This window comes from Neoarius graeffei, chromosome 17 (genome assembly GCF_027579695.1).
Source record: "Neoarius graeffei isolate fNeoGra1 chromosome 17, fNeoGra1.pri, whole genome shotgun sequence".
Classification (NCBI taxonomy): Eukaryota; Metazoa; Chordata; class Actinopteri; order Siluriformes; family Ariidae; genus Neoarius; species Neoarius graeffei.
In genome coordinates, this window is record NC_083585.1 from 68,657,310 (window position 1) to 68,669,383 (window position 12,074).

At 43.2% G+C, this 12,074-nt stretch overlaps 2 protein-coding genes across 4 annotated transcripts in view; one reads left to right on the forward strand and one right to left on the reverse strand.

Moving 5' to 3' along the window:
• LOC132864477 (zinc finger protein 271-like) overlaps positions 1-11,198 on the forward strand; it is a 79,584-nt gene extending 68,386 nt beyond the window's left edge. For 2 of the 3 annotated variants that reach the window (XM_060897897.1, XM_060897896.1), the window contains exons 6-8: positions 492-559; positions 694-881; positions 5,633-11,198. In XM_060897897.1, the coding sequence (XP_060753880.1) occupies positions 492-559; positions 694-881; positions 5,633-7,155 (1,779 nt within the window). In that variant the 3' untranslated portion in view covers positions 7,156-11,198. The remainder of the gene's footprint in view (positions 1-491; positions 560-693; positions 882-5,632) is intronic. The other variant, XM_060897898.1, reaches the window with a different exon arrangement.
• The window catches only part of LOC132864475 (NLR family CARD domain-containing protein 3-like), a 1,256,659-nt gene that overhangs the window by 974,335 nt on the left and 270,250 nt on the right, over positions 1-12,074 (reverse strand). The window lies entirely within an intron of this gene.

A 12,074-nucleotide genomic window follows, 5' to 3' on the forward strand; every position in this document is an offset into this window, starting at 1 on the left:
CTTGAAGATTGCTGTACACCAATGCAGCCCATCTAACTTGAAGGAGTTGGAGCAGTTTTGCCTTGAGGAATGGGCAAAAATCCCAGTGGCTAGATGTGCTAAGCTAATAGAGACACACCCCAAGAGACTTGCAGCTGTAATTGCAGCAAAAGGTGGCTCTACAAAGTATTGACTTTTTTTGGGGGGGTGAATACCTATGCACACTCCAGATATCTGTTTTTTCATCTTAATTATTGTTTGTGTCACAATAAAACAACAATTTTCACCTTTAAAGTGGTCGGCATGTTGTGTAAATCAAATGGTGCTAACCCTCCAAAAATCCATTTTAATTCCAGCTTGTAATGCGACAAAACAGGACAAACACCAAGGGGGATAAATACTTTTGCAAGACACTGTATTTGAAAAGGCAGTAAAATTTGGAGATACTTTGCATTTCAGGTGTCTTCTTTGTTTTTATATAATTCTTTATTGTATATTAACATTTCTTTCAGATATGCAGGAGCAGACAGTGTGAGGAATACATAGATGCCAGGAGAGACACACATGCTAACTGGATGAAGTGAGCAATACAGCTGTTGGGTCTTTTGTCTAATGATTTTATTTATTATAAAACTGTGGTCTTCCCTCTGCCGTTAATGGATTTGTCTGATTCCTCTTTTTTTTCTTCTTTTATTCCTCCCTTCATATATTCAGGTATGTGAATTGTGCTCGTAGTGGTGAAGAGAAGAATCTCATTGTGTTCCAGTATCAAGGGGGGATTCTTTATCGTTGTTGCCAACCTATCAAACCAGGGCAGGAGCTCTTGGTGTGGTATGAAGAGGAGTACACGAACAATCTCAGCCTTACGTTTCAATACCTCTGGAGCAAAAAGTCAACAAATGGTGATCATTTCATTTTCACTGCATAGTGTCCCTGGCGAGCACGATACCTGATTTATTTTAATATTTACCTGGATGTACAAATGGACCTGCTGCCAAAAATACCTAAGATCTGGACAAAATTTTGGCCAAGATATTTTGATTTCAGTTGTTAGTGAAAAGACATGAGGCACTGCTGTTTTAATTTTGGTGTAAAGCTGACACACTGAGCAACCCCAGAGCATTGCATAAGCAGTTCAGGAAAAGAAACTTAGACTGGAGATTTGGGGTTTTTAAATAATTTCTTGTTCCTATGAAGGCTGTTCTGGTACAGGTCCTTCCTAAAGGCATAATTGTACTGTGTGTGTGTGTGTGTGTGTGTGTGTGTGCGTGTGTGTGCTTGAAAGTTTGTGAACCCTTTAGAATTTTCTATATTTCTGCATAAATATGACCTAAAACATCATCAGATTTTCACACAAGTCCTAAAAGTAGATAAAGAGAACCCAGTTAAACAAATGAGACAAAAATATTATACTTGGTCATTTATTTATTGAGGAAAATGATCCAATATTACATATCTGTGAGTGGCAAAAGTATGTGAACCTCTAGGATTAGCAGTTAATTTGAAGGTGAAATTAGAGTCAGGTGTTTTCAATCAATGGGACGACAATCAGGTGTGAGTGGGCACCCTGTTTTATTTAAAGAACAGGGATCTATCAAAGTCTGATCTTCACAGCACATGTTTGTGGAAGTGTATCATGGCACGAACAAAGGAGATTTCTGAGGACCTCAGAAAAAGCGTTGTTGATGCTCATCAGGCTGGAAAAGATTACAAAACCATCTCTAAAGTGTTTGGACTCCACCAATCCACAGTCAGACAGATTGTGTACAAATGGAGGAAATTCAAGACCATCGTTACCCTCCCCAGGAGTGGTCGACCAACAAAGATCATTCCAAGAGCAAGGCGTGTAATAGTCGGCGAGGTCACAAAGGACCCCAGGCTAACTTCTAAGCAACTGAAGGCCTCTCTCACACTGGCTAATGTTAATGTTCATGAGTCCACCATCAGGAGAACACTGAACAACAATGGTGTGCATGGCAGGGTTGCAAGGAGAAAGCCACTGCTCTCCAAAAAGAACATTGCTGCTCATCTGCAGTTTGCTAAAGATCACGTGGACAAGCCAGAAGGCTATTGGAAAAATGTTTTGTGGACGGATGAGACCAAAATAGAACTTTTTGGTTTAAATGAGAAGCATTATGTTTGGAGAAAGGAAAACACTGCATTCCAGCATAAGAACCTTATCCCATCTGTGAAACATGGTGGTGGTAGTATCATGGTTTGGGCCTGTTTTGCTGCATCTGGGCCAGGACGGCTTGCCATCATTGATGGAACAATGAATTCTGAATTATACCAGCGAATTCTAAAGGAAAATGTCAGGACATCTGTCCATGAACTGAATCTCAAGAGAAGGTGGGTCATGCAGCAAGACAACGACCCTAAGCACACAAGTCGTTCTACCAAAGAATGGTTAAAGAAGAATAAAGTGAATGTTTTGGAATGGCCAAGTCAAAGTCCTGACCTTAATCCAATGGAAATGTTGTGGAAGGACCTGAAGCGAGCAGTTCATGTGAGGAAACCCACCAACATCCCAGAGTTGAAGCTGTTCTGTACGGAGGAACGGGCTAAAATTCCTCCAAGCCGGTGTGCAGGACTGATCAACAGTTACCGCAAACGTTTAGTTGCAGTTATTGCTGCACAAGGGGGTCACACCAGATACTGAAAGCAAATGTTCACATACTTTTGCCACTCACAGATATGTAATATTGGATCATTTTCCTCAATAAATAAATGACCAAGTATAATATTTTTGTCTCATTTGTTTAACTGGGTTCTCTTTATCTACTTTTAGGACTTGTGTGAAAATCTGATGATGTTTTAGGTCATATTTATGCAGAAATATAGAAAATTCTAAAGGGTTCACAAACTTTCAAGCATCAGTGTGTGTTTGTGTGTACACACACACACACACACACACATATATATATATATATATATATATATATATATATATATATATATATATATATATACACACACTGATATTGATTATTTATATATATATATATATCAGTGTGTGTATATATACACACTACACAGAATATAGTGCATCATTAGTTTCTTTACAATTTAGTGCTCTACATGAGATGGCCATGAGTTTGTGGACACCTGAACATCATACCCATATGTGGTTCTTCCTCAAAGTACTGCCACAAATTTGGAAACACAACTGTATAGAATGTCTTTGTACACTGTGGTGTTAAGATTTCCCTTCCTTGGAATTAAAGGGCCCAAACCTGTTTCATCATGACAGTGCACTTGTGCACAAAGCAAGGTCCATAAAGACATGGTTTACCACGGTTGATATGGAAGAACTCAAGTGGCCCAGGCTCTGACCTCAACCCCACTGAACATCTTGGTGACGAGTCTAATCGAAAGCCTTCCCAGATGAGTGGAGGCTGTTGTCTGGACAAACAGGGAATGTACACCATGTTAATGCCCATGGTTTTGGAATGGGCATATACAGTATAGGTATGGTGGTCAGGTGTTCACATTCCTTGGCCATATGGACTATTTGTAAATGCATTTAGTAACAGAGCACTTCTGGCTGATGTACAATAGACCCCTTTCACATGACGTCACCGCGCCGCGAGATTTTGTTAGGCGCCATATTGGAAGACCAAGTACATGCACTCACAATATAAAACAAAGTACGAGTGAGAGTAAAGTGACACGATGGCTGATAATTCTGGTTATGTGAGTACATTACCAGCTGCAGAAAGGGCACGGTATGTGGAGAAACTGGCTGTGATTGATGGGTTTGACCCATATGATAAGACTCGGGGCAAGGGAGAATGGAAACATAAGGAGGACCGGACACCAATTCTGCCATCTGTTTGCTACCCAGACATTGTAAACTATTTGTTGTTTACACCCAGTGCCTACACTCAGTGTTCGAACTATGCCGATATTTTCGGGGGGGGTCCCTTTTTTTCCCTTGGGGGGGGGGGGGGGGGGGGGGTGCTTGCGCTTGTCTCGGAGCGCGGATCTCCAAACACATGAGAAGCCTATCTTACGCACATATCACGCGGACTCCACACCTCCACACACGCATCGCGTCTGAAGTCATAACTCATCAGGGGAAATCGTGTCCGCATTGGCATGTTCAAAAAACAACCTCGCGTCAACAATGATACCACACGCAAGAAAAAAAACACAGTCAGGCTACTCAACAACCAACCTGGCAGCAGCGAGCAAGCCCCAAACCATCCTAAATTATTATTATTATTAAATTGTAGAAGTCTGGGAGGCTTGCTCCTCATACAGTTATCAACTTGGGGCCAATTTAGCATGTTTTAAATCTGAAGTTCTTGCGTTTGCTTACCTCAAAGTGTCCGCAGATCATGCACAGACTTATCCATTATATCCACAGTTTTTTGCCAAGTCTCACACAGGTTTCTTTCAAGTCTACTGTTGGGCCAATAAATCATAAATAAAACAGCTCAGATTTGTTTGTTTAAGTCGTTTGCCACTCCACTTTATTCTCGTGGGTTCACATACCGCTGCCGTTATTTCCCCCAATCACGAGTTTGTTGGTCTTCCAAAATGGTGCAGGGTCTGTTTACTTCCGGTTTCGGGTGACGTCAGTGAAAGGGGTCTATACTTGGAAGTGCTCACCCTCCCCCCTACCACCTAGGACAGGAAAACCCCCTGCCCTCTAGCTGACCCATCAGTCTGTGACAAATAGGGGAGAGAAAAGTAAGGGGAATGAAGCTGGAGGTGCCCAAAGAGAGATGTTTTAACGCTCACTGTGTCCACTGGCACTACTCCAACCACTAGAGCAGATCTGCCACTGGAGGCACTGGTCTAGTGAGAAGATCAGAAGCTCTAGGAGGAAACCATGGCATCATGGTTAGAGAAGCATCTTTGGGACCAAATGGTTATTGGTTCGAGTCCCTGGACCAGCAGGAATGCCTGAACAAGGCACCTGACACCCCCCACCCCACCCCACCCCACCCCACTGCTCCCCAGGCTGCTCTGGGTGTGTTGTACAGTATGTCGCTCTGGATAAGAGTGTCTGCTAAATGCCATTCGTGTAATGTCACTAGGCTCATGAGGTTTGAAAATTAAGACACCAACATGCAACAATATCCTGTCAGCCCCAATATCTGTATTTAATTTGTGGGCAGGCCACAAGCACAGCTGTCTTATCAATCTGGGGATATCTTCCACTTGGGACATTGGCAAGTGTCACATACTGTAATCTGTGACGTGTCCTTGCACTGTTGATCCCCACTTTATATCGTTGCTTCTCTTGGAGCAGTAAAGTCTCTCCAGGCGGTACGCAGGAATGATCTCCTTTTGCTTGACCTGGACTTTGTACCTCTACATTCTCAGCTGCTGATGTTTAGAGCTTATTCAATGTTTAGGCTTCATACAGTACTCTGGAAATAATTGTGGGTGGAGCAAAGGAAAATGATCCATGGCCACATTTCACCACCTGGGCAGCTGTTTAACTTGTCTAACTTTTGTCAATTATTCATTTGTCTTAGTGACCAGAATGGTTGGTTGAGGCAGGAATGAGGCTGGAATTACACTGTGTCCCCTCCCCTCCATATTCCAACAGACTGTCACTATACCTTGTTGTTTCTGCATGATTACTGGTTGTCGTTTGTTCCACTGATTTCTAAAATGCCTTTTTAATTTTCTTCTCCAGAAATGAGTGCCTCATGGCAAGTCTCTTCCTGCTCCTTGTGTCCATTTTCTTATATCTCTCAAATTTACCTCCACAAACATTTAAAAAGATGCCACTATGAAGAATATGTAAGATTGCTGAAATCTGGAGAAATTAAATACGATAACCTGATGTCCGCACAAAGCCTCAGCAGCCCAGGAATGTCCTCTGGTAATCTGTGCAATAACACCGGAGAAATACAGAAGGAAATCTGGCACTGTCCGGAGTGTGGGAAAAGTTTTACTCAGCTGAGTTACCTCTTACGGCATCAGCAGAGTCATACGAAAGAGCGGCCGTATCACTGCTCAGAGTGCGAGAAGAGTTTTACTACTGTAAGCGATCTATGCCGACACAAGCGCATTCATACAGGAGAGAAGCCGTATCATTGTTCAGAGTGCGGAAAGCGTTTTACACACCTGAGCACTCTCCAACAGCATCAGCTGCTTCACACAGGAGAGAAGCTGTATCAGTGCACAGAGTGCGGGAGGAGGTTCACGCAGCAGCGTGCCCTCCAACTCCACCAGAGCACTCACACAGGAGAGAAGCCGTTTTGTTGTTCGCAATGCGGGAAGAGTTTTACTCGACAAACCACTCTCCAAAGACACCAGCGCATTCACACAGGAGAGAAACCGTACGAGTGCTCGCAGTGCGGAAAGACCTTTACTTACCAGAGTTATCTCCAAACGCACCAGCGTGTTCATACAGGAGAGAAGCTTTATCAGTGCTCGGACTGCGGGAAGTTTTTTACTCGAAAGAGTACTCTCCAAATCCACCAGCGCATTCACACAGGAGAGAAACTGTACCACTGCGCGCAGTGTGGGAAGAGTTATACACAGCAAAGCAACTTCAAAATCCACCAGCGCACTCACACGGGAGAGAAGCCGTATCAGTGCTCGCAGTGTGGAAAAGGTTTTACTCGACAGCATCATTTCCAGTTACACCAACACGTTCACACTGGAGAAAAGCCGTATCAGTGTTCAGAGTGTGGAAAGAGTTTTACTCGACAAACTAACCTCCAGCTGCATGAGCGCATTCACACGGGGGAGAAGCCGTATCAGTGCCCCGAGTGCAAAAAGAGTTTTACTACCCTGAGTGATCTCCACCGACACAAGCGCATTCATACAGGAGAAAAGTCATATCGGTGTTCAGAGTGCGGAAAGAGTTTTACACACCTGAGCACTCTCCAGCAGCACCAGCGCATTCACACGGGGGAGAAGCCGTATCAGTGCTCAGAGTGCGGGAGGAGGTTCACGCAGCAGCGTGCCCTCCAACTCCACCAGAGCACTCACACAGGAGAGAAGCCGTTTTGTTGTTCGCAGTGTGGGAAGCGTTTTACTCGACAAACTACTCTACAAATACACCAGCGCATTCACACAGGAGAGAAACCGTACGAGTGCTCGCAGTGCGGAAAGAGATTCACTTATTTGGGTCCATTTAAGGCACACAAGTGCTCGACCGTGGAACTGTCACCATGTGACACTTTAACTTTAAAGCAAGAAACATGATCATCATTATTCATGTTAATGTGGAAAAACGTTGGCGTGTACACCGATCAGCTATAACAGTAAAACCGTAGACATATAAACATAGACGCCGCATTGAGCTGGTGGCCCGTTGCTGGGATACGTCAGAGTGTCCGCCGTATTGGATGTGGCAAATCTTCCCCGTAAACCAATGCAAGTAAATGGACTGAACTTCATAAAGCCCCTTTCTACAATAATGTTTAACTCGATGCCTTTTATTCACCCATTAAGACACGCGTATATATTTGGGAAACAAACAGGCATCAAAACAACACGTATAACTTTTAATGTGATGGTTATAAATAGCGTGCGAAATACCCGTCAATATTCCGTGGGAGGTGTGGCCTAAATTTCCTCAACATGCAGCAGGCCGATACCGGAATCAAGCTATCGGAAACTTGTTTTTTTTTTTTATTCCGCTTCTACTATCGTAGGCTACTAACGATATCTACACATCAAGGCATGTTTTGGAGCTCAGCGGGGATCGTGTAGAATAATGTGCTGTGCTTACGCTGCTGAAGCCGTGCCGTGCCGTGCCGTCTCCGCATCACTTTCATTAAATGCCGTGCAGATAGGCTATAAAATGTCTCCAAAAACAATTTTTGCAATACACAGTGCTATATGGAAAAAAATTCAATTAAACCGTATTACAATGGGATTGCTCCATGTGATTGCTTCACATTCAGAAAGGTTAAAAACATTCATCATACGTTCAAAAACGTTCATCATAGTGTGGCGCTGTATTCTCTAATTCTCACTGCTTATAACTCTACACCCCCCCGGTGGAGATGAGCTGGGAAACTGAAGACTGAAGGAGCAGCTCCCTCTCTGATCCTGACTGTCTGACCTGTTCTGTCCAAATCCTCCGTTCTGAAGTGTTCACTGCACAGCATGGATGACGGAGTAGCAGAAAACCCTTCCCGTCGCACAGCTGTCTCCCACTGCTTTTTCATGGCTTTATTTTTGGGAAACCTACATAGTATGTGAAAAGTTAGCTGAGCAACTAACAACAATCAGCGTAGTTACGAAGGAAATACTTCGTTGTTTGGAGACAGGTTTCACCGAGCGGCTATTATGCGCGAGACTTCATATTAGTGAGAAAGTCAGAAAAATCTGTTCGTAAAATTACGTTATAATGACCAAATACAATGAAAAGTATTTTTCCAGTCTCACCTGTGAAAGGTAATCCCATGTGATCTCGTTTGGACGGTAAACCTGTTGGTACAGTTAAACGCAGCACATGAATGAGGCATCTTTATTCTCGGCTGCTGTCTAGACGCTATACCAGAGACGGCTGAAGAATCTCCACTTTGCCACATCCAATATGGCGGCGAGGATGACGTATGATTCTACGCAGAAGGCGGCGTCTATGTTTATATGTCTATGAGTAAAACCACTCGCCTAATATTGTACAGGTTCTCCTCGTGCCGCAGCTACACTGCCCCATTAGCAGCAAGCTGTGATGCACTGTGCGTTCTGACACCTTTTAATCATGGTTAGCGTTAATTTTTTCAGCAATTTGTGTTACAGTAGCTGTTGGATTGCAAAGTACATTTTCTGTTTTCCCCTTTCATAAAGATGCAAGCAAGCACAAACTTGGAAGAGAGAGAGAAGAAAGTTTTATTGAAGTTTCAGATTCCTATCCAGGTGTTGCCCCTCTGAGAGCTAGTGCAGTGCTCACACTCTACCGACTCCCAGCCTCCTCTCTCTCACAAAACACTTACAAAAACACGTTTTTACTAAAGTTCTTCAACCCAAAGTCATAACAAAGACAAGGATGGTACTGTGGGCCTCTGAAGCCTCAAACACACACACACACGTACACATACCATCATCTCATCTCATCTCATTATCTGTAGCCGCTTTATCCTGTTCTACAGGGTCGCAGGCGAGCTGGAGCCTATCCCAGCTGACTACGGGCGAAAGGCGGGGTTCACCCTGGACAAGTCGCCAGGTCATCACAGGGCTGACACATAGACACAGACAACCATTCACACTCACATTCACACCTACGCTCAATTTAGAGTCACCAGTTAACCTAACCTGCATGTCTTTGGACTGTGGGGGAAACCGGAGCACCCGGAGGAAACCCACGCAGACACGGGGAGAACATGCAAACTCCGCACAGAAAGGCCCTCGCCGGCCACGGGGCTCGAACCCGGACCTTCTTGCTGTGAGGCGACAGCGCTGACCACTACACCACCGTGCCGCCACATACCATCATTTACAACACATCTCATCCTGCTTGTTCTATGCTCTAGGTTTTACCCCTTATCTGTGACCTGAGCTTGTAAATACCTGTTTTGGGGCTCTGGTTTTAACACAAGTCATTGGTCCATTGGGGAAAAACTCTGTCCATCAGGCAGAGAATTATACCAGGCCTAAAATAATGAAGATCTAAGAAAACCCTCTTCACCATTCTTCCCTCCCCCCCTTTTTGATCAATTAAGTTATTAATAATCAAAACAAAAGAAAGAGTATATAAGTGGTGACGTATGATAATGGTTGTGAATATGAAATAAGTGGATAAACATGAAAACAACAAGCAACTAAAATTGCTGAGATGAATGGTGAGGCTGAGTTAATGCTCTACTTGCGTGCAGGAATTTTAGGGTCTGTAAATCATAATAATGATCAGTATGACTGAATTGAGGTAGTTTGTCTTTGTGAATGAAGTGCCCGAACTCTGGCCATTTGGAGGCAACCAGAGATGCAGGTCTTCATTATAGCAGCGGCAACTGGGAAAAACAACAGAAGAAGAATGATTGGCATGGCAATTTGAACTGTTATTGAAAACCATGGCCCACTCCATGATGACAGTCATGAATTCAAAGCCCAATCATGTGTTTGTGAATGTCCATGACTAGGGAGGAAACTTTCACTGATGTGTCTAGAATGACTGTGGAACGTTCCTTGACAATAACGGTGCAAGTGCCTCCTTTTCTGCTATCATTGTCATGTGATGGATTGAATGTGTGATTCATCTTACCGTTACTGATTCTTCCATAACACTCACCCTCAACAATGGTATGCTGTGTTCACACTTATACCGGTACGAAAGTGGTATAACTGTATCGATACAAAGTATATCGGTACAGTTTAGTGCATCTGTCCACACTAGCGAGAAATGTTTGCGGTTTTCTTTCACAGTAGTTGAAATGCTTCCATGGTTACCGAGTAACTTTTTTCAGAGAATATATGGCATCCATTATTCCGAGATCTCGAGAAAACAAAACAATTATTTCATGATCTCAGCTGGATCACTGTATCTCCGTCGGTAGAGACGAAGCCGGGCCAGTCTTCTGCGGAGGTGCCGCGGACTAATTTTGAAATTATCCCTTATTAAAAGACTTAATGCAATCTCTCCCTGTGTCAACCCCTGATCAAAATATTGCCTTATTAGGTGATCGATTATTCCAGACATTCTAATGACCAAAGTTGCGTCTATACAGAATGAGAAATAGCCCCAAAGTCAGCATATCACAAGTCTCTTGGCGCACCTGAATGAACCATTTCTCAGCTGTTTACTCGAGATCATGAAATAATTGTTTTGTTTTCTCGAGATCTCGAAATAACAGTTTTGTTTTCTCGAGATCTCAAATTAGTTGTGTTGTTTTCTCGAGATCCTGAATTAATTATGTCGTTATCTCGGGATAACAAGGTGAATAAAAAAAAGGATTATATGAAGGGCCTCTCTCGGCTTCCGTACGGATGAAACAGCGTGTGTGTGCTTTTTGTTGTCAGTGTACAGTCTGTATTTCTGGTGGTCATTTATTCAGTCGAATCGTATAAAACGTGCGAGGCAGTTGAGAAAGAAACAAACGAATCTCCGTTCTTCACTATTTTATTCAGCGAAGACATCGATTGAGGTGTGTGACTTTGCGCATTATATTTGTATCGATACAGAGCCGCTTCATCTGTCCACACTACAGCGAAGCGCTACAGTACCGATACTGTACCAGTACGAACCCCATACATTTGTGGGTTTCGTACCGATACAGTTACAGTGGTGCTTGAAAGTTTGTGAACCCTTTAGAATTTTCTATATTTCTGCATAAATATGACCTAAAACATCATCAGATTTTCGCATAAGTCCTAAAAGTAGATAAAGAGAACCCAGTTAAACAAATGAGACAAAAATATTGTACTTGGTCATTTATTTATTGAGGAAAATGATCCAATATTACATATCTGTGAGTGGCAAAAGTATGTGACCCTTTGCTTTCAGTATCTGGTGTGACCCCCTTGTGCAGCAATAACTGCAACTAAACGTTTGCGGTAACTGTTGATCAGTCCTGCACACCGGCTTGGAGGAATTTTAGCCCGTTCCTCCGTACAGAACAGCTTCAACTCTGGGATGTTGGTGGGTTTCCTCACATGAACTGCTCGCTTCAGGTCCTTCCACAACATTTCCATTGGATTAAGGTCAGGACTTTGACTTGGCAATTCCAAAACATTAACTTTATTCTTCTTTAACCATTCTTTGGTAGAACGACTTGTGTGCTTAGGGTCATTGTCTTGCTGCATGACCCACCTTCTTTTGAGATTCAGTTCATGGACAGATGTCCTGACATTTTCCTTTAGAATTCGCTGGTATAATTCAGAATTAATTGTTCCATCAGTGATGGCAAGCCGTCCTGGCCCAGATGCAGCAAAACAGGCCCAAACCATGATACTACCACCACCATGTTTCACAGATGGGATAAGGTTCTTATGCTGGAATGCAGTGTTTTCCTTTCTCCAAACATAACGCTTCTCATTTAAACCAAAAAGTTCTATTTTGGTCTCATCCATCCACAAAACATTTTGCCAATAGCCTTCTGGCTTGTCCACGTGATCTTTAGCAAACTGCAGATGAGCAGCAATGTTCTTTTTGGAGAGCAGTGGCTTTCTCCTTGCAA